This window comes from Electrona antarctica, assembly GCF_951216825.1.
Source record: "Electrona antarctica genome assembly, chromosome: 23".
Taxonomy (NCBI): domain Eukaryota; kingdom Metazoa; phylum Chordata; class Actinopteri; order Myctophiformes; family Myctophidae; genus Electrona; species Electrona antarctica.
This window is the reverse complement of record NC_136804.1, coordinates 3,074,649-3,098,029: the sequence shown is the minus strand read 5'-3', so window position 1 is coordinate 3,098,029 and position 23,381 is coordinate 3,074,649. Positions and strand designations below refer to the sequence as shown.

General features: G+C 45.3%; 1 protein-coding gene across 1 annotated transcript in view; it reads right to left on the bottom strand.

The window, feature by feature from the left end:
• Positions 1-23,381, bottom strand: part of slc38a4 (solute carrier family 38 member 4) — a 78,470-nt gene that overhangs the window by 5,621 nt on the left and 49,468 nt on the right. The window contains exons 10-14 of the mRNA XM_079494680.1: positions 22,278-22,550; positions 19,359-19,438; positions 18,827-18,927; positions 15,311-15,435; positions 2,595-2,739 (exon numbers count right to left, since the gene is read on the bottom strand). Coding sequence (XP_079350806.1) covers positions 2,595-2,739; positions 15,311-15,435; positions 18,827-18,927; positions 19,359-19,438; positions 22,278-22,550 — 724 coding nt within the window. The remainder of the gene's footprint in view (positions 1-2,594; positions 2,740-15,310; positions 15,436-18,826; positions 18,928-19,358; positions 19,439-22,277; positions 22,551-23,381) is intronic.

Here is a 23,381-nt window from a genome sequence, read left to right as displayed (position 1 = left end):
GGCTACCCTGTTAAGTTCAGGTACAAGTTCAAGAGCTCTTTACAGGTCAGAGTGCAGGTGGAATCGAGAAAGAGAGAGAGAGAGAGAGAGAGAGAGAATGGAAGAACAGAGGTACACACTGTAACACACAACAGTTTGAGTATGCGTGAGTATGCGTGTGCTTGCATGTCTCTGCTACGGGGCGTCCCTTGTTTCATTCGGCTTGGTGTGGAGCACCTCAAATTATTAATGATTGCAGTGCAACCAAAATAAGTGGCCAAAGATCTAGTAGAAATAGACATTCAGACCCCCTTTCCACCGGTTGGTCCGGTTCAGTTCTTTTTGGTTCTTAGTCCATGAGCCAGAGCTCCAAAATTGGTGGGAAAAACTAGACCTATATTACATTGTTTATAGGATCAATACAGGTAAATTAATACATGATAACCCTTCCACAGTAGCAGCTTTTTCATAATTTCGATTATTTTGCATATTTTCAATATTTAATTTAAAAGTGTAAAATTTGTAATACAATAAATCATTGTCTTCGTGTACTCAATTGGGGAAGTTTCATGGTGATAACAATCTAATATAGGTATAGTTTTGCCCACTCAATTCATAATTAACGTTCCAATTTTGGAGCTCTGGCTCACGGACTAAGAACCAAAAAGAACTGAACCGGTTCCCATTGGGAACCAACCGGTGGAAAAGAGGCCTTAGAGCACAGCAGCCAGTTGCACCACCGCAAACTAAGTTCAAACTTAGCCTAGTTATAGATTTAAGTAAAGCCATTTGAGCTATAACTAGGCTAAGTTTGATGTTCAAACTCCAGGGAGCCAATTGCAACTTCAAACTAGTAGTTTTAACTTGCAACTGGCTCCCTGGATATATATATTTTCATAATTTTGAGTATATTTATTTTGATTTTGGACTTTTCTTGGCTATTTTCTGTATACTTTGAAACATTTCTTTGCTTCTTTCTGTATGAGTACAGTAAGTGACAAATAAACCCTCTTGATATAAAACAAATTATTTGAAAAATGAACATACGTGAACCATTAAAGTCGACCAGCCCTGACGTTTTGCATTCTAAAATAAATTGCCACATGCCAGAGAGTTAAATGGATTTGTTTTGGGTGGTACCGAGAACGCCCAGTGTTTGGTTCAGATCCAGTGATCAGGAATGGCTCACGCGACTCACACGACTCACAAACCCTCTCTGCCATAAGCCGCAATACCACCACGGGATTTCTTAATAACTGGGTGATCAAGGACTGACCCCCAGATCCCAGCCAGGGTGTTAAAACTGTAAAACAAATGGAAATATACTACCGTAGATTATCAGGCGCCGTGCGAATGGAATAGAGCGTCGCAGTCCTGCCCCCTACCAGGGCCCAGGAAATGATTCCCCGTTCATTTTCCTCATAGACATTTCAAAACGTATTTATTTAAAGACCTTTTAATCCTCGTACAAAGCCAACTCGAGTTGTGACAAATCATGACAACAAACACCATTTTTCGGGCCGAACAAATAATTAGAAAGAAGAAGAAAAGGGGCAGGTTACAACACTTATTTTTCTTGTTTTTCGTCTTTGTAATTATTTGTTTGGTCCAAAATGTTGTGTTTGTTGTCATGATTTGTCACAACTCGAGTTGGCTTCGTACCACGCTTATAAGGTCTTTAACCCATTTTGGGTGGGAACCCCTTTGTGTTAGCATTATGTTATGCTTTAGCTATTGAAAAATAGCAGACCTACAAGCTCGTAGCTCGTATGAGCTTGTAGATCTGCTATTTTTCAAATATCGAAGAACGACTGACATAGAAACATAGCTTTTTCAGAAAACTGTCAGGATGTAGAAGACATTTTTAGAATCTGATCAAAGGTCAAAATGGGTTAAATAAATACTTTTTGAAATGTCTATGGGGAAAATGCATTGGGAATCATTTCCTGGGCCTGGCGTCGTCATGAAAGGGAGCGGGACTGCGACGCTCTATAAGGATAGGGGTGACGATGTTGCTGGGTGTGGGGTCTTGGGCATAATAATATCAACACACAGTGAGATCAGTACAGCGCACTATATTATCTGTTTTCCATGTGTGAGTAGCCGGTAGTGGCCGGTGGGGGAACAGCAAGGTTCCCATGCAGTTCGAACCCGGGCTCCCCCAGAGTTAGTGTCGAAGTGTGCTTGAGCAAAACTCTGAACCCCTAATTGCTCCCCGACGATGTGCAGGTTGGTGCCTTGCATGGTGTCCTCCGCCATCGGTGTGTGTATGAATGTGTGTGTAAATGGGTGAATGTAATGCACAATCTATGTAAAGGCGTATGTGTGTGAATGGGTGAATGTAAATCTCTTTGGAATAAAAGCGCCATATAAATGCACCATTTACCACTAACATGTTTCTTTGAGTACTTAGCTAGCTACGGCCTACTTCCCTTCCCATCTTTATGGACAAAAATGCATTATGAATATATTCATCTGTCAAAAAGGATGACTCCATTGTGGTCCTTTGTGTAGTGTGTGTGTGTGTGTATGTGTAACGGATAGATTGTGTGTAACAACAACGTAATGGATAGTGTGACGCAAACCAAACCCTCCGGCGATGGAGACTAACTTACCGATGAAGCCAAAGATGTCCCGGATGGTGGGAACGAAGATGACCAGCATGTTGTTGAACGCCAGGATGGCGGCCGCGATGAGCAGGTGGCGCGTCCAGCTGAAGTCACGGCCGCTGAACAGCAGCGTGGTGATGGACGAACGGATCTGTGGAACCACACCAAAACACACCCGCGTCAGTATGAGTGGATCTGTGTGGAACCACACCAAAACACACACCCACGTCAGTATGAACGGATCTGTGTGGAACCACACCAAAACACACCCACGTCAGTATGAACGGATCTGTGTGGAACCACACCAAAACACACCCGCGTCAGTATGAGCGGATCTGTGTGGAACCACACCAAAACACACCCGCGTCAGTATGAACGGATCTGTGTGGAACCACACAAACACACACCCACGTCAGTATGAGTGGATCTGTGTGGAACCACACCAAAACACACACCCACGTCAGTATGAATGGATCTGTGTGGAACCACACCAAAACACACCCGCGTCAGTATGAATGGATCTGTGTGGAACCACACCAAAACACACCCGCGTCAGTATGAATGGATCTGTGTGGAACCACACCAAAGTCAGTATGAATGGATCTGTGTGGAACCACACCAAAACACACCCGCGTCAGTATGAACGGATCTGTGTGGAACCACACCAAAACACACACCCACGTCAGTATGAATGGATCTGTGTGGAACCACACCAAAACACACCCGCGTCAGTATGAACGGATCTGTGTGGAACCACACCAAAACACACCCGCGTCAGTATGAACGGATCTGTGTGGAACCACACAAACACACACCCACGTCAGTATGAGTGGATCTGTGTGGAACCACACCAAAACACACACCCACGTCGGTATGAATGGATCTGTGTGGAACCACACCAAAACACACCCGCGTCAGTATGAATGGATCTGTGTGGAACCACACCAAAACACACACCCACGTCAGTATGAATGGATCTGTGTGGAACCACACCAAAACACACCCGCGTCAGTATGAATGGATCTGTGTGGAACCACACCAAAACACACCCGCGTCAGTATGAATGGATCTGTGTGGAACCACACCAAAACACACACCCACGTCAGTATGAGTGGATCTGTGTGGAACCACACCAAAACACACACCCACGTCAGTATGAATGGATCTGTGTGGAACCACACCAAAACACACACCCACGTCAGTATGAATGGATCTGTGTGGAACCACACCAAAACACACCCGCGTCAGTATGAATGGATCTGTGTGGAACCACACCAAAACACACCTGCGTTAGTATGAACGGATCTGTGTGGAACCACACCAAAACACACCCACGTCAGTATGAATGGATCTGTGTGGAACCACACCAAAACACACCTGCGTTAGTATGAACGGATCTGTGTGGAACCACACCAAAACACACCCACGTCAGTATGAACGGATCTGTGTGGAACCACACCAAAATACACCTGCGTTAGTATGAACGGATCTGTGTGGAACCAAATATTTTAGTTAAAAATGTTCGCTCTGAAATATATATTCAATGATTTGCGCCACATTTTAACGATTTTTCAAAAATAGCAGACCTACAAGCTCGTAGCGCGCCACTCGGTGGCGCGCTATGAGCTTTTAGATCTGCTATTTTTCAATAGCTAAAGTATAACATAATGCTTAAAACACCAACAGGGGTTCCCGCCCAAAATGGGTTATAAATTAACATTGTTTTTACTATTTTACAATATAAATGCCATTAAATGGGGCTCCTCGAAATTAATAATGGTTGAGAAAAATGTAGAAAATGGCATATCTTTTCAAATGGGGGTCTGCAGGCTAATAAGTGTCAATTTGGGGGTTCTTTGACAATAAAAGGTTTGAGAATCACTGCTGTATACAGAGCAATAAGACATGATGAGCCTCGTACGGCTTGGCTCACACACTGTAAACGTTTCAGACCGTGAAGCGAACAACTAAATCTGGGTGTAACTGCAGTCATAATATCCGTCATGGCGAGGAAAGGATGGTTTCAATAGATCTGAGGAGTTACTAATAATCACTCATCCAATGCTGTCAGACAACAATCCCATTCAAGGAGAGAAACGACACACCGAGTGGCTCAATGCAACGAGTTATTTTGGTCCTCCGTTCTTTGTCTCTTGAGACAACCACAGCCCACAGGTCATTATCAACGCTCCAAGGCTAATTCCTACATTAATCACACACAGACTATTGTGTCACATGCTTACAAGAGGAGAGAGTGACAGACACACAGAGATAGAGAGCTTGAGACAAAGAAAGTGTGTTGGAGAAGGACATATTTAGAACAGGAGGGGAGGGTGTTAAAAGTGCAGTATGAGGCGGGGCACGGTGGCACAGTCGGTAGTGCTGTCGCCTCACAGCTAGAGGTCCTGGGTTCGATTCCCGCTGGGGACGCTGTGGGCGTGTTCTCTCCTCCGCGTCATTATCAGTGCCCATACCCGAGGCGGGGTTGGCGAAAGGCCCTTTCTGTGTAGCGTTTGTATGTTCTCCCCGTGTCCCCCTAGGGTAGGTACCCTCACAAAAAAACTGGTCGGAATAACTCGCGCTACGTCCGGTCGGGGAAACTCCCCCCTGTCAGGTGAAAAGAAGCAGCTTGGACTCCTCATGCATAGAATGAAGCATGAGGTCAGTCCGCTGCCCCCCCAGGTTGGCAGAGGAAGTGTAGCGCCCAGGATTACATTAGATAATGATTAGATAATTGACACTGGGTGAAAAAATGGCAGGCAGGCAGGCAGACAGACAGACAGACAGACAGACAGAGTATATACACAAAGAGAGTGAGACAGGTAGGCCACCGGCTAAGACGCTAAGGTGCAGCTGATGCACACACACACACACACACACACACACACACACACACACACACACACACACACACACACACACACACACACACACACACACACACACACACACACACACACACACACACACACACACACAGAGTGTCTAAGCCCCCACTGGGTGAAAGGTCGTGAGTATCAGGTGAAACCAAAGCCCCTCCCCTGCCCTTTGAGGGAACTGCATGTGGAGGAGGCGGGGCTTGTTATTAAGGATTCTCCATTCAGAAACTCAACGGGTGGTGATTACAAAGTCCCGCGGCGGCCCGGGCCAGCGGTGCAACAGAGCCACGGGCTTGCATCAGCCAGGCTGTGTGAGAAGAGGGCGGAGCCTGCACTCGCCAAGGCTGGAGGCGTGTCTTTTTTACCAGAAGCCACTATTATCATTTCAAGCAAAGTGACTATTTTCTCCCTAGCTGCCCCGGCCGTCTGGCGCTCAATTGCTTCCTCTTTTCGCGTGATAACGAGACCATGTCGTTGAGCTCACTCCGCAGCTCTATGTCCATAACAGACCAGCAAAGAACAGCCGTTTTTTTTTTATTGGCAGACAGCACAAGTTGGCAACTATACAGGCCTGCCTAAGCTTGTGTCAGTTTAAAGAAAACACAGCTGTAAAGCAGAAGAAGAAGAGAGACTGCATTAGTTTAGTTTCTCCACATCCAATGTTTTGTAACTTTTGTATTATTACTGCAACGGGCTCCTTTTCCAAGTCAAGACTTGAACCCATTCTGGGCGGGAACCTCTTTTGGTGTTTTAACTAAGCATTTTGTTATACTTTAGCTATTGAAAAATAGCAGATCTACAAGCTCATAGCGCGCCACCGAGTGGCGTGCTATGAGCTTGTAGGTCTGCTATTTTTGAAAATTTGTGAAAATGTGGTGCAAATTTTAGAATTTTTTAACGTTTTTAACTCAAATCTTTGCTTCTGAGGGGTTCCTGGAATAACATATTTTCAGATGGGGGTCGGCGGCCAATTACATATATTTTTGGGATCTTTGACATGAAATATTGAGCACCTCTGACAAACATAGGTATTTCAGAAAACTGTCAGAATTTAGAAGACATGTTTTAAATTTCGACGTCAGGCCTAAATTGGTTAACTGAAGAAACAACGAGGGGGTGCAAATGGTTCTACACCCAGATACCCTGCTGGTACAGTGGGGGGAAAATAAGACAAATCTTGTTAAGTGGATCTTCTGCACTGTCAGAATGAACGAGCGGACCTCCCTCAAGACGAAACAGGGCTGGGCAGATGAGACGCGTACATTACGATCCATATGGTGCACATTATAATTCATATTATTATTTTATTTTTAACATACAATGGCATTTTCTCATCTCATGGTGGATTGGACATAGTTTTTTGCATGTCGTGGACTAGAAGTAAAATACCACAGTAAAGTAAAGAAAAATACCTCAAAAGTATAGTATAGTATAGTACTTAAGTAAATGTACTTTGTTATTTTCCACCACTGTGTAAAACTTGGCGTATACAAAGCCTTTCCTGCGGTGTGCAAACCCAATCTATTCTTTGCCTATCTGCATGTCCCTGCTTCTTTGAAGCGTTTGGTCGATGATTTTCAACCTTCCAAATGAAGAACCACACATAAATTCCACCATCTCTTCCACGCCGGACCCCGCCAGCCCAGCCCCCCCCCCCCCCCCCCCCCCCCGCAAACCCGTTGCATAACGAAGTGGGCTCAAGAAAAGTGCAGTCTGCGTGCAACATTTCTCCCCGTAGCTCCAAGCTATTCGGCACCCCGCTGCTACTGGTGCGCAGAGCCTTTGGAGGGTAACGTGCGATATTTACACACTTCGGCAAAGGGCCTGCCACAGAGCCCACGACCTCTGGCAGATATGCGTAGGTGCGCGGGGGGGTAGGGGAGGGGGGACAGGGGGGATTTGGCAAGATTCTAAGATGCCCTGCCCCGTCTAGGTTGAGCCAGTTAGCGGCCCATTTAGGCCTGAATAAAAAAAAACGTTCTGAAAGAATATCTATTCAAAGATTTGTGCCGCATTTTTACGATTTTTCAAAAATAGCAGACCTACAAGCTCGTAGCGCGCCACTCGGTGGCGCGCTATGAGCTTGTAGATCTGCTATTTTTCAATAGCTAAAGTATAACATAATGCTTAGTTAAAACACCAAAAGGGGTTCCCGTCCAGAATGGGTTAAACCGAGAAGTGAGATTCCGTTGGTTCCCTAAAACCAGTGTTTTTTTTGTTTTTTTTTGTCGACATTTGAGCCACGCATCACCATTTGATGAGGTTTACTCTCTCCGTCCCAAAACTAAAGAATATTTTGTTGTCGTTGGATCAGATTTTGTCCACAATTCCCGTGCTGTATTGATGTTGGTACCATTAGGAGAGAGAACGGGCAAACGGTGATAAAAATGAACAATTCTTCAACATTTAATTCTCTAATTGTGTGGACTTCTTGTAAATTAAAGCAATGCATTATGTTTAACAAATCCAACGCTTGATGCCGAGTGGCCCATTTTTGGGTCTTTGGTATGACCCGGCCGGGGATCAAACCCCGGACTCCCAGTCTCAGGGCAGACACTCTAACCACAAGGCCACTGAGCTGTGGACAATGCAGTTTAGTAATTATAGTGTGAGGTTTTATAAACAAAGTTGAAGTCTAATTTAATTCAAGGCAAAGTATAAATGACGCTTTTAAACGGGCCAAGAACTTGCTGACTGCCTTTAACCCATTTTGACCTGAGATCAGATTCTAAAAATGCTAGACAGTTAGTTTTCTGAAAAAGTCGTTCTTCGATTTTTCAATAGCTAAAGCATAACATAATGCTAACACCAAAAGGGGTTCCCGCCCAAAATGGGTTAAGCGCAACTGAGCACAACTTACGCCTCTTAAGGGCAGGAATTTTACGTCGTCTAGCAACGCGGCACCTACCTAGATTAAAAGTGCATTGTACAACGCAGGGGAAGAGCGCCGCAACGATTCCTCAGTTTAATGACCGAGTCAGCGATGTGTCCTGAGCCAGCCCCGAGCATCTGAGCCGGTCTCCTGTGGTTTAGAACCCACCTTTCACTGAGCCATGAGAACTAGGGCAGGTTTGAACGCTCACGTAAAGCCCTTTCATTATGGACTAGATCCTGACAAAGTCCTGTGTGACCCGAACGCCATTATTATGGACTTTGATTTGGATCTGCACGTGCGCACACACGCGCGCACACACACACACACACACACACACACACACACACACACACACACACACACACACACACACACACACACACACACACACACACACACACACACACACACACACACACACACACACACACACACACACACGCACACGCCTGCGTACTGTATACACAGTATCACGTGTGCAGGCACAAGAGCAAGACACGCACATATACTCATATACACACGAACGCATACTCACGCACGCACGCACACACACACATGACCTCCCTTGCTTCTGGAGCCAAGGACATTCAGAAACGAGGCTAATGTTAAATCTCTGTCAGTCTGAAGGTCTCTGGCATTTCTCTGCCAAATGAGCGGCTCACGCGGGGAGCCTCTCTGCTCAAATGCTACGTCTCCATGAATCCAGGGTTTCAGACACTTGGCAGGGCCAGGGTGCGACCTGACCGCCTGGCCCCTTTTTTGATCCGATCTCTTAAATGCGTCCAAATTCCCTCAAGCTTGTGTGCGAGCCAAAAACACACAAAGCCTGGTTTGCCCTGTCGCCATAGTGCAATGGTTTTCAACCCTTTTGTTTTCACATCGAGGTCCATTCTGCATCTGAGCCACGGACCACCATTTGATGAGAATTAAACGAAATAATATTGTGTCATCATCGTTGGATAAGACTTTGTCCACAATTCCATGCTGCATCCATGATGTGACCACAGGAGAGATAACAGGCACACGTTGATCAAAAATAAAAAATTGTGTAGACTTCTTGTAAATTAAGTAAATCACTCCCAATCTTCCGTCGTAGTCTGAAAACCCACCTTTTCAGACTCCATCATGGCCCGTAGAACTTACCATATACCCCCTTAGATAGCACTTTTTGTAGACTTAGATAGCATTTGATACAGATTTATAGCATGTTATTTAGACAGCACTAGAATTGCATTGTATGTAGTCATAGCACTTCATAGTACATATGTATAGCATAGTATAGTATATATGTATAGTTTCATTATATAGATATTCCACTGTTACGTTCTTAGCTTACGCATGTTTCATGATAACTACTTTTATGTATGTGATGTATTGCCATGCTTTTTGTTCTTGCTTAATGTAAATCGCTCTGGATTAAGAGCGTCTGCTAAATGCCTAAATTGTAAATAATTGTAAATTGTAAGAAATGCAGATGTTTAACAATAATTGAACTCTTGAGAGCAAGAGTTAAAGATCTACTGTATAAGGGACCATTTGGTTACAAAAACTCCTTTAGCTGGGGACCACCAGGAACCCCCTCAAGGACCACTGGTTGAAAACCACTGCCCTATGAAGACCAGCTGTATGTGTGTGTGGTGCGTGAGAATTCTGGGCGGGAACCCCTTTTGGTGTTAGCATTATGTTATGCTTTAGCTATTGAAAAATAGCAGATCTACAAGCTCATAGCGCGCCACCGAGTGGCGCGCTACGAGCTTGTAGGTCTGCTATTTTTGAAAAATCGAAGAACGACTGACATCGAAACATAGCTTTTTCAGAAAACTGTCAGGATGTAGAAGACATTTTTAGAATCTGATCTCAGGTCAAAATGGGTTAAAAATGTTATTCAAACGGTTTTGAACATACATGCTTTCCAACCGACGAGCAGTGACATGCAGTCACAGTCCCATGAGGTCCGTACTGTACTGTCTGACTCATGTCGCGGTCAAATGTTATTAAAACAGTTTTGAACATACATGCTTTCCAACTGACGAGCAGTGACATGCAGTCACAGTCCCATGAGGTCCGTACTGTACTGTCTGACTCATGTCGCGCACCGAAAATAGAAGCTCACAACACTGGACCCATTCTATCACTCAATGTGATTCACACTCCCCCAAACCTATGGCTATTTATTTATAGTACCAGAGCGGTGACCGTTTGGGCACTGGCCCACTTGGAACGATGCAAGTTGGAAACGCCCAGTTATTATGTCTGTGTCCCTTTAACCCATTTAGGCCTGACCTCAAAATTAAACAAAAATCTTCTAAATCCTCCAGTTTTCTGAAATAAATATTTTCACGATTTTTCAAAAATAGCAGACCTACAAGCTCGTAGCGCGCCACTCGGTGGCGCGCTATGAGCTTGTAGATCTGCTATTTTTCAATAGCTAAACTATAACATAATGTTTAAAACACCAAAAGGGGTTCCCGCCCAAAATGGGTTAATGCCCATATATGGAGTTCTTTGTCAGGCATGCCCAAATTAGGGAGTCTATGTGGGTGTCGGAACAATCATTGTGATGTCAGAACAGGCCAGCTCCATATATTATGGAGCTGGCCTGCAGGTCCAGAGCCCGGGCAGAGGCTTTTGTGCTGGTTCTGGACAACCGGCTATCAGACGGAATCACACACACACACACACACACACACACACACACACACACACACACACACACACACACACACACACACACACACACACACACACACACACACACACACACACACACACACACACACACACACACACACACACACACTGCATTTATAGATAGAAACATACACATCAAAGAAATGTCGGCTTGTTAGATTTGCCAAAGAAGAAGCCACAGCGTTTTTAAAACCAGCCTCAACCTCCCCCAAAACAGCAACAACCCGCAGCATTCTTTCCCGCAACTCAAAAAAATCACACCCGTGTGAACTGAGTGGTGCAACTCCCCTCTCCCCCTGCCTCTCTCTCTCTCTGTGTAATTAGCAGGCAACAGTGCAGCACTATCTCTCTCTCTCTGTTTCTGGCACAACAGCACCACCTTTCCCCCTACTGGTACTCTAAACATAGTAACATAGTAACATAGTCACGGACATTGCTGTTCCTTGGAACAGCAATGTTGCGTGAAATAAGCCGACATGGCAACACTGCTGTCAACTCGCACCCCCACCACTCCCACTGCCCATCACTCACACAACCACTCTCTCTGCAATCCCCCTCCCTTTCCCTCTCCCTCCCTCCCTCCCTCCCTCTATGCCCCCCCTCGCTCCACCCCCCCCTCTCTCTCTCTCTCCTCTCTGTGTCAGAACAGGAGGCAGAGGGGTGAGGGTTTTTCCATTGTCTGGCCCGGGTTTATCTCCTGTAAACTTCCACTGGGTAGTAGTAGTGTGTGTGTGTGTGTGTGTGTGTGTGTGTGTGTGTGTGTGGGATTCACTCCTCGCATTCCTATGAACAAAGCAAGGAGTGTGTGTGTGTGTGTGTGTGTGTGTGTGTGTGTGTGTGTGTGTGTGTGTGTGTGTGTGTGTGTGTGTGTGTGTGTTTGCATGCGTGCGTGCGTGCGAGAGAGAGTGAGATAGAGAGAATGAGATAAATAGTCTATGTGTCTGCTTGTTTATTTGCGAGCCATAAAGAAGCATTGTGCAGGGTGAAGAGAGACACAGACAGAGTGTGATTATGTTTGAGTAGGAGTAGGGGCAGTGTGTGTGTGTGTGTGTGTGTGTGTGTGTGTGTGTGTGTGTGTGTGTGTGTGTGTGTGTGTCGCGTCGCATTAGCTAGTTTGTACCACTGCCACATCATGCCCTGCCACAACCTGCATATTATGTTTTTTCAGTGGGTTGTTTTTTGTCGGGTGAAACCTGACCTATGTCTCACTCAAATTTAACGACGACTTTGGCTCCTAGTCGTGTCCTGAGTCCTGATTGGTTGCCTCGCCTCTAAGCAACGGCATGCCTCTCTAGTCTATGGGACTAGTCCTGATTGGCTCAGCAAAACAACGACCTGAACAGTCAAGGCTTGCCTCTAACAGCAGCTAATGTTATGCGCATATGTCATTGAACCGCAAACGAACGCGAACCACGTCCGCGAGGTTGTGACACACAAACGTTAATAAAATAATAATAATAATATGGAGGGGGGGGCACAACGAACGGAGACAAGAACACAACGGAGACAGCGCTTCTTTCACCTGACAAATATCAATATGTGATCATTTCTTGTTTCACGTTTTATTTAAGTAAAAGTACCAATACTGCAGTGTGGAAATTCACCATAGTAAAAATACAAAAGCATCTGCATCAAAATGTACTTAAAGTACCAAACGTAAAAGTACTCATTGTGCTGAATGTCCCATTACTCAAGTTTAAAATGTATACAAAAATATTTTGAAAATAGCAGATCTACAAGCTCACAATGCGTCACGTCGATTGGCTACAGGTATTTTCAAATGGCCGAAATATATATAGCTGATGTGGTTAATGTATGTTTTGAAATAATAATCAACTAGTAACTAAGGTTTTCAAATAAAATAATTGTAGTGGAGTGAATGTACAATATTTGCCTCTGAGATCTAGTGGAGTTGAAGTAAAAGTACTGGAAATTGGAAATACTCAACTAAAGTACAAATACCTCAAAATTGTACCCAAGTACAGTGCTTATGTTAATGTAATTAGTTACTTTCCAACACTGCATTAACTCTCATGTGTCTCATTCTCAACAGAGCTGCTGCCCTCTGGTGGTCCATTATTGCACCTACATGAGCAAAAAAAGTTCTATCAAATGCTTTGCTGTGTGTGTGTGTGTGTGTGTGTGTGTGTGTGTGTGTGTGTGTGTGTGTGTGTGTGTGTGTGTGTGTGTGTGTGTGTGTGTGTGTGTGTGCGTGCGTGTGTGTGTGTGCGCGTGCGTCAGCTTACATGGCACGTCCTGTGTGGACAGGAGCCATTTCGACACTTCTGATGTCACTCAAGAGCCGAGCCAAATTTAGCGCATGACCATATCGGGATGTATGTATGGTCATGAATGCGTGTGTGCGTGTGCGTGCGCGCGCGTGCGACAACGTCTCATCACTGCTGCAAAAATCACTCAAGAGTCAGTTCAATTGTGTGTGTTCTGCACAATGAGAATAATTTTACTTTTGGTACTTTAAGGCAATTTTTGAAGCCAATGCTTTTGTACTTTTACTCAAGTAAATTCCGGACTTTTACTTGTAATGGAAACGTTTGAGTACTATTTCCGCCACTGATTACTAGAGGTGTGACCCTTTAACGACCAGGGCGCTGCACATGTGTTCATGACGCCACCAGTGAAATGCCAACTGAACAGGCTGTTCTTTAGCAGGGGCACAAAAACATAAAAAAAGATCTGCGTCAATAAAAAAACACACTGACGCGGCACTGAACACAAAACGGCATCTGTAAGCAGAACGACCCGAGGTGGCAAGTTGTGCTTTCGCAGAAACCATCAGGCCCAGTGAGTGAGAAGTCATTTTTATGAGTCAATCGTTGGCTCTGCGAGGCAGCAGCCAGACATTGCATAAAACAAGGTGTAAGTGGTGCGCGCGCGAGTGTGAGTGCGTGCGTGCGTGCGTGCGTGTGTGGGATACAAAGGTGTTTGTGTAGACTGGCCAAAATAGATTTTATGTGCATGGACGTTTTCAGATTCTATATTGATGCTGTGTGACAGCCACGAAATTAAGATCTGCTTCTCATTTTAACCACCCTAGTATACCCTAGCATCCCTAGTCTGGGGGAGAATATTCCAGAAGGAGCGAGTGCATTGTCCGGCAACGGCAATCAGACGGAGGGCGTCACCTGCCGGGGAAGGTAGGGGGGATTATGTCACTCCACTGCGTTGGTCCGACACTGCCGCGGGTGTTGTCGGCAATTGGCGGAGACTCCACGGCTGATGCCGCTGCTGGAAAATGCACTCGCTCTCCCTCGAATAATCAGCAAAAAAAAAAAAGCAGATCTACAAGCTCACAACGTGGGAGAAATAACTAAACAACAGAACGGCCGGACAAACTTTACTGCATTATGTGCAAACATAATGCTGTCTTCTAAACACAAAACAACATCACTGGACTATCATTAGTACGCAATACCACGCAACAGGTCATTGTTTAATTTCGTCATCTATTTCCTGTACGTGCTAAGAAGCAGACTCGCGTTAATATTTCCGTAATTTTCTTCTCTTGTACATAGCAAACAAAAACACCTTTACCAATAACCACACTGAAATCTACTGGATGTGTCAACTCAGACCAACGCAAAATCTTCACTTCCGGTCGGTGGACTTAAAAAAACAAACAGTATGCGTTTCTGTTTCTTTCCATGTGTGAACCATTGACGTCCAGTTGTTGGACTTCAAAATAATTATTTTGTAATCTTTCCACACCAATTTTCATGTGCGTGTCTACGATTTGCGGACTGTAGATACAGTATGTAGAGCAGTGGTTCCCAAAGTGGGGTCCGGGGACCCCCAGGGGTACTTGAGGGAGTTCCAGGGGGGACCCAGCTAAATGATAGTTAGGAACCAAATGGACCCTTATGGGTCTGTAACTCAGAGAATGTACAAATGGAACCAAATGGACCCTTAAGGTTCTGTAACTCAGAGAATGTACAAATGGAACCAAATGGACCCTAACGGGTCCATTTGGTTCCATTTGTACACTCTCAGAGTTAAATTAGCATTGATTTTACAATATAAATTGGGGGTCCCAGAGATAGAAATGCCATTAAATGGGGATCCGTAGACAAATGCATGACAAACTGGGGGTCCTTGAAATTAAACAGGTTGAGAATCACCGCTAGAGTCGTCAAAGTCTTCTCTTATGGGGGTCCCTGCCATATCTTTTTCAAATGGGGGTCCGCGGGTTAATTAGTGTCAATTTGGGGGTCCTTGACATGAAAAAGTTTGGGAACCACTGATGTAGCGGGTGTACTCACAGGGAACAGCACGATGGGCACCGTCAGGGTGACGGCCGTCAGCACGGCCAGGCGCACCAACAGCAGCATGGTGTCCTTCTCCTTCAGTTTGGTGAAGGTGTGGAGCAACTCGTCCTCCACGAAGTCTGCACGGGGGAGGAAAGAGAGAGAGAGAGAGAGAGGTACCATGACAGCTTGACATATTCCACCATTACAATCGAATTCAGAGCTCTGGCAGCTCAATTTGTGTTTCAATGATTTGTGTTTTTTGTATTATTATCATTATCATTATCATCATAATCATCATCATTAGTGTATTTGGCAGTTTTCTTTTTGAGTGGTGCAACAACTCCCTTACGGAGCTATGTGTGTGGGTGGGTGGCTGGGTGTCTGGGTATGAGCACGGAAACAGCATGGTTGTTTTTCACCACCTGTGCGCAACCTAACGCACACACAAACACACACGCACATATTAACTGTATATATGATGCTTTCGTGTGTGCCAGTACAGTACAGTGACAGTACAGTACAGTAGAGGGTACAGTAGAGGGACCGCCACACGGTAACTTTGTCATTTCTCAACCGTTTCAGACGCGGGGCGGCACGCCGGAACCGGCCCGGCCCCCTGTGCGCGTTCCTGGGGGTCTGGAACTCCCCCCCTCCCCACCCCTGGGGACCCCCACATGGTAACTCTGTCATTTCTCTACCGTTTCGGACACGGGGTGGCTGGCCGGAACCGGGCCGGCACCCTGGGTGCGTTCCTGTGGGTCTGGAACCCCCCCCCCCCCCCCCAGGAACCCCCACACGGAGTTGCACCACTCACTTCACACGGGTGTGATTTTATATTTTGTGTGCTGTTTCTGCATCTTAAATAAATCAAATCAACAAATTAAAGTATAATAATGTTGTGGGTGTCCGTGTAGGTGTCTTTAGAAGGTTAGGTCTATAGTGTTGTGTGTGTCCGTGTAGGTGTCTTTAGAAGGCTAGGTCTATAGTGTTGTGTGTGTCCGTGTAGGTGTCTTTAGAAGGTTAGGTCTATAGTGTTGTGTGTGTCCGTGTAGGTGTCTTTAGAAGGTTAGGTCTATAGTGTTGTGTGTGTCCGTGTAGGTGTCTTTAGAAGGCTAGGTCTATAGTGTTGTGTGTGTCCGTGTAGGTGTCTTTAGAAGGTTAGGTCTATAGTGTTGTGTGTGTCCGTGTAGGTGTCTTTAGAAGGTTAGGTCTATAGTGTTGTGTGTGTCCATGTAGGTGTCTTTAGAAGGCTAGGTCTATAGTGTTGTGTGTGTCCATGTAGGTGTCTTTAGAAGGATAGGTCTATAGTGTTGTGTGTGTCCATGTAGGTGTCTTTAGAAGGCTAGGTCTATAGTGTTGTGTGTGTCCATGTAGGTGTCTTTAGAAGGCTAGGTCTATAGTGTTGTGTGTGTCCGTGTAGGTGTCTTTAGAAGGTTAGGTCTATAGTGTTGTGTGTGTCCGTGTAGGTGTCTTTAGAAGGTTAGGTCTATAGTGTTGTGTGTGTCCATGTAGGTGTCTTTAGAAGGCTAGGTCTATAGTGTTGTGTGTGTCCATGTAGGTGTCTTTAGAAGGCTAGGTCTATAGTGTTGTGTGTGTCCGTGTAGGTGTCTTTAGAAGGCTAGGTCTATAGTGTTGTGTGTGTCCGTGCAGGTGTCTTTAGAAGGTTAGGTCTATAGTGTTGTGTGTGTCCGTGTAGGTGTCTTTAGAAGGTTAGGTCTATAGTGTTGTGTGTGTCCATGTAGGTGTCTTTAGAAGGTTAGGTCTATAGTGTTGTGTGTGTCCGTGCAGGTGTCTTTAGAAGGCTAGGTCTATAGTGTTGTGTGTGTCCGTGCAGGTGTCTTTAGAAGGTTAGGTCTATAGTGTTGTGTGTGTCCGTGTAGGTGTCTTTAGAAGGCTAGGTCTATAGTGTTGTGTGTGTCCATGTAGGTGTCTTTAGAAGGTTAGGTCTATAGTGTTGTGTGTGTCCATGTAGGTGTCTTTAGAAGGTTAGGTCTATAGTGTTGTGTGTGTCCATGTAGGTGTCTTTAGAAGGATAGGTCTATAGTGTTGTGTGTGTCCATGTAGGTGTCTTTAGAAGGTTAGGTCTATAGTGTTGTGTGTGTCCGTGTAGGTGTCTTTAGAAGGCTAGGTCTATAGTGTTGTGTGTGTCCGTGTAGGTGTCTTTAGAAGGTTAGGTCTATAGTGTTGTGTGTGTCCGTGTAGGTGTCTTTAGAAGGTTAGGTCTATAGTGTTGTGTGTGTCCGTGCAGGTGTCTTTAGAAGGCTAGGTCTATAGTGTTGTGTGTGTCCATGTAGGTGTCTTTAGAAGGCTAGGTCTATAGTGTTGTGTGTCCATGTAGGTGTCTTTAGAAGGTTAGGTCTATAGTGTTGTGTGTGTCCGTGTAGGTGTCTTTAGAAGGTTAGGTCTATAGTGTTGTGTGTGTCCGTGTAGGTGTCTTTAGAAGGTTAGGTCTATAGTGTTGTGTGTGTCCGTCCAGGTGTTTTTAGAAGGATAGGTCTATAGTGTTGTGTGTGTCCGTGTAGGTGTCTTTAGAAGGTTAGGTCTATAGTGTTGTGTGTGTCCGTGTAGGTGTCTTTAGAAGGTTAGGTCTATAGTGTTGTGTGTGTCCGTGTAGGTGTCTTTAGAAGGCTAGGTCTATAGTGTTGTGTGTGTCCGTGTAGGTGTCTTTAGAAGGTTAGGTCTATAGTGTTGTGTGTGTCCGTGTAGGTGTCTTTAGAAGGTTAGGTCTATAGTGTTGTGTGTGTCCATGTAGGTGTCTTTAGAAGGCTAGGTCTATAGTGTTGTGTGTGTCCGTGTAGGTGTCTTTAGAAGGCTAGGTCTATAGTGTTGTGTGTGTCCGTGTAGGTGTCTTTAGAAGGTTAGGTCTATAGTGTTGTGTGTGTCCGTGTAGGTGTCTTTAGAAGGTTAGGTCTATAGTGTTGTGTGTGTCCGTGTAGGTGTCTTTAGAAGGATAGGTCTATAGTGCTGTGTAGAAGGCTAGGTCTATAGTGTTGTGTGTGTCCGTGTAGGTGTCTTTAGAAGGCTAGGTCTATAGTGTTGTGTGTGTCCATGTAGGTGTCTTTAGAAGGCTAGGTCTATAGTGTTGTGTGTGTCCGTGCAGGTGTCTTTAGAAGGCTAGGTCTATAGTGTTGTGTGTGTCCGTGCAGGTGTTTTTAGAAGGTTAGGTCTATAGTGTTGTGTGTGTCCATGTAGGTGTCTTTAGAAGGCTAGGTCTATAGTGTTGTGTGTGTCCGTCCAGGTGTCTTTAGAAGGATAGGTCTATAGTGTTGTGTGTGTCCGTGCAGGTGTCTTTAGAAGGTTAGGTCTATAGTGTTGTGTGTATCCGTGTAGGTGTCTTTAGAAGGTTAGGTCTATAGTGTTGTGTGTGTCCGTGTAGGTGTCTTTAGAAGGATAGGTCTATAGTGTTGTGTGTGTCCGTGTAGGTGTCTTTAGAAGGCTAGGTCTATAGTGTTGTGTGTGCCCGTGCAGGTGTCTTTAGAAGGCTAGGTCTATAGTGTTGTGTGTGCCCGTGCAGGTGTCTTGTCTTACCGTAGAAGGTGAGGTATCCGAACAGCGCTGACAGCATGTACATGACCAGCATACCCAGGATGGACAGGTTGGACACGTTCTGCATCTTCTTCCGGGAGCGACTATATGAACGCACACGCAAACTAAAGATTATCGACCGTTCAGTCAAATTATTGCCCAGTTCCACTTTAACACAATCAGCACCGGGATTTCTTTCAAAATAGCAGCTCGGGGTGCCGCGGCAGCCGCGCAGATATGGCAGCTTTTACTCTGAAAGCCTCACCCCCCCCCTTCCGTTCCGTACAAAAACCGCATATTACATTACATGGGTCCTTGATATGAAATATTGAGCACCACTGATACAGAAACATAAGTTTTTTCAGAAAACCGTCAGGATTTTGAAGACATTTTTTTAAATTTCGATGCAGGTCTCAATGGGTTAAAGCACCGCCCCGAGGCCCCGAGCTCCTATGAATGAACGGAACTCCTATGAGTTCAGTATTAAATATGAATGAATATGAATATGAATATGAATGAGCTCCACTGCACTCACTCCTTCAGCTCGCTGTAGATGGGAAGCACCTCAGGGTGGCAGACGAAGGCGAAGGCCAGGATGGGAACGGTGTACGCCGTCTGAAACACACACAGAGCACAAACACCATAAGGTAATAATAATGAATAATTAATTCTGTACTGGCCATAAGTACATTTAAAACAACCAAGGTTGACCAAAGTGCTGGACAGCATAAAAAACAAACAACAAATATACAGTAGGCAAAAAGCACAAGAAGATACAGTAAAAAACATTTTTCACGAGTAAAATAAAATAAGTACAGAACAAGACTGTAGAATGGGAGAGCACAGCAACACATGATTAAAAAGTGGGGAGGGGCATGTGGTGTTAAAGGGCCAGGGAGAACATGTGTGTGTTTTAGACGAGATTTAAACATGTCCATAGAAGGTGCAGCTTTCACAACTAGTGGCAGGGCGTTCCAAAGTCTGGGTGCAGCGACCGAGAACGCCCGGTCGCCTTTTGTTTTCAGGTGAGTGGGAGGGATCTTCAGGACCATCTGGTCTGCTGATCTGAACTGGCCATATGGAGCATGTCTTGAGTGTGCGGGGTTTGATGAGGTCAGATCGACATAATGGAATGTCAGAACAGGTCAGCTCCATATATGGAGATCTGCAGGCTGGGGTCTCAAGATCGTTTGTTCCTATAAGTATAGGACTTATGAACATGCAGGCCCCATCTCAGTTCCGTGCATAAAGTGTGATGTGATGCCTCTTGGAACTATGACTGGTGGCCTTCTGTTGGCATCGTTTCTTTATTGTCAATGTACTGTGTGATCTGTTTGTTTGTATATGTTTTCTGTATCCTGATGATTGCTGTGCACAAGACAAATTTCCGAAAGGACAAATAAAGTATCTATCTATCTATCTATCTATCTAAGGGTGGCAGCGGGGGCAGTGTCTTGAGTGTACAGGGTTTGATGAGGTCCCCAGGTATGGCCGTAGCCTGGCTAATAAGCCAGACCGAATCAGCCGTTGGCAAAAAGAAATGTGCCTGCCGGCGGATTACGGTCTGGAGAGGCTCAATTGTACGCCCATTTCCTACACCAGAGAATTGGTGTGGCCAATCGGGACACGGTATGCAATATGGGCGGGCTTTGGTACAGTGACGTTCAATGCTTGAGACCTTTGACTGACAGTAGCTCTAACCAATTGCGTCAAAGAGAAAATGTTTGAACCCGCCCCCCGGGAAACAAGATCCATACACAGCATCTCCAGACTCAAATACCACACGACAGTGTGATTTGAGTCTGGCTTATTAGCCAGGCTAGTATGGCCGGGCCTGAATCTTCGGGCCTGTTGACAGGACAGGTATCAGTCAAAAGGGAGACATCGAAGAGGAAGGACGGGTAGGGAAGAATCAACATATGGGAATGCCAGAACAGGTCAGCTCCATATATGGAGATCTAAGGGTTTGAGGTCAGATGTAGAGTTGCTGGCCGTCTCCATACAGAACATGCAGATTTAGGTGATGATCCAGTCTTCTCCATGTATGGCTATCGACGGTCTGAGGTGTTCACGTAAGCCTGAGTAGACGATGAAATGACTAACAGTTTTTTGGGAAAGTGAAATGTCCCCTTAACCCATTCTGAACGGGAACCCCTTTTGGTGTTTTAAAGCATTATGTTATACTTTAGCTATTTTTGAAAAACCGTGAAAATGTGGGCGCAAATCTTTGAATATATATTCTTTCAGAGCGAACGTTTTTAACTCAAATCTTTGCGTCTGGGGGGGGGGGGGGGGGGGACATATTTTCTGGGGTCCTTGACATGAAATATTGAGCACCACTGATATAGAGACATGAGGTTTTTCGGAAAACTGTCAGAATTTCGACGTCGATGTCTAAATGGGTTAACCCATTTTGGGCGGGAACCCCTTTTGCTATTGAAAAATAGCAGATCTACAAGCTCATAGCGCGCCACCGAGTGGCGCGCTACGAGCTTGTAGGTCTGCTATTTTTGAAAAATCGTAAAAATGTGGTCTGAGAGTGGCCTGAAGAACACAGACAAACCCCAACGTATGTTTAGAAATGAAAGGTATCTCTTTCAGTGACCACTCCCAGCGAAAGAGAAAAGAACAAAAAAATGCGTGTTTGCAGCAGAGACAGGTTTACGGCACTATTAACAGTGCCATTAATCTGTCCTCCTCGTCCTCCCAACGTGCACACACATGCATGCAGAGATGCACAGATACACACAGCCACAGTCTACGCCAACAACCACACCCTGTGTTTATTCATAGATCAGATTCTAAAAATGTCTTCGACATCCTGACAGTTTTCTGAAAAAGCTCTGTTTCTGTGTCAGTCGTTCTTCGATTTTTCCAAAAATAGCAGACCTACAAGCTCGTAGCGTGCCACTCGGTGGCGCGCTACGAGCTTGTAGATCTGCTATTTTTCCAATAGCTAAAGCATAACATGATGCTGACACCAAAAGGGGTTCCCGCCCAAAATGGGTTAATTTCACTGCTATGTGACTGCTGGCCTCTCTCTCTTCGCGCTTACATCAGTTTACGTGAGAGTAAAAATCAGACCCGTAAGAAATGAGTGGTACTGTACTGTACTGTACTGTACTGTACTGTACTGTACTGTACTGTACTGTACTGTACTGTACTGTACTGTACTGTACTGTACTGGCCCTCCTCCTTGGCCTCTCTATGTGTGTGTGTGCGTGCGTGTGTGCGTGCGTGCGTGTCATAAGGGCTGCGGATAGACAGACAGACATAGGGACACACATTGCTGTGCATTGGAGTGGCTGCACTACTCCAAAACTGTGGTAGAAGAATCACTCTGCAGAATCTCTAATCACAACCACGAGTTGTGAGCTTGAAGATCGGCGTTTTTCCAAAAGGTTCTTAGATGGATTCCCCCCCCCCCCCCCCCCCAATAAACCCGTCGACTCACCTTGGAGTTGAAGACAAAGAACTTGGGCGTGCACATCTCTTCGTCGGAGGGCCGTGGCTCCACGTGCACGCCCGCGTGGTGAGAACCATCGTGGCTCCCCGTGTCGGCGGGAGACATGGCCGCTCGGCTGAAGTCCATGAGGGTGGCCGCGGTGGCGTTGTGCAGCCCGTAGGGCGGCGCCAGCGAGTCCGAGGCGTTGGCGGCGCTGAGGTTGGCATAGTGGTCGAAGAAGAAGGGCAGAGGACACGCCAGTTTAGTCTTCTTGTAGATCAGCTGGAAGGAAAATGGATAATTCATTTACCGACACACAAGACTTTTCCAGAATATTGAACACAATTTTCAGCGGCGCAGTCCCGCCCCCTTTCATGACGACGAGTGGCCCGGAAGAGAATTTCTCATTCATTTTTCCCATAGACTTTTCAAAAAGTATTTATTTATAGACCTGTAAGCCAAAACAAATTACTTTCTGGCCTTGACAGCCCATACATCCAAACAGAAAAGTCCTATCTGATATATATACAAAACCAGTTAAACTCAGTTTGCAATTAAATTTGCCACTCACTTTATGCATGCGCACGCCTTCTATATGACAATCAATCAGCGCAATCAATAATTATTATCTTACTCCTGTGTGCAGCAATGACCACAGACAAGCAGTGTAGCAACAATAAAGCATAGAATATAGAATAGCATAATTCCATTCCAAATGTTGTGTGTCAAATGTTTTGCCACAACACCTATCCTCTCTAGGGCATATGATCACGCTGCAGTACATTGTGAGCTTGTAGATCTGTTCTTTTTGTCACTGTACTGTTACACATTAGGCTACAATCACGCAACGCGTTTGGCGGAAAACGACGAAACGATGTTGGTTTTATTAAATTTTATTAAAATGCATATATTTTTCCAGGACCCTTGATAAATTCCAAACCTTGTCCAGGACAGGATTATCAATGCTCCTTGATTGTTACAGAATTTTGTAGGAAACACGAGTTTGGCCAATTCATACAATACACTCACAAAATGACAGAATGAGCATGCAACGCTAACACTATGACGTGTGATGTATACGACCTTGAGGTAGTTCAAGTAGGGGGCATACCA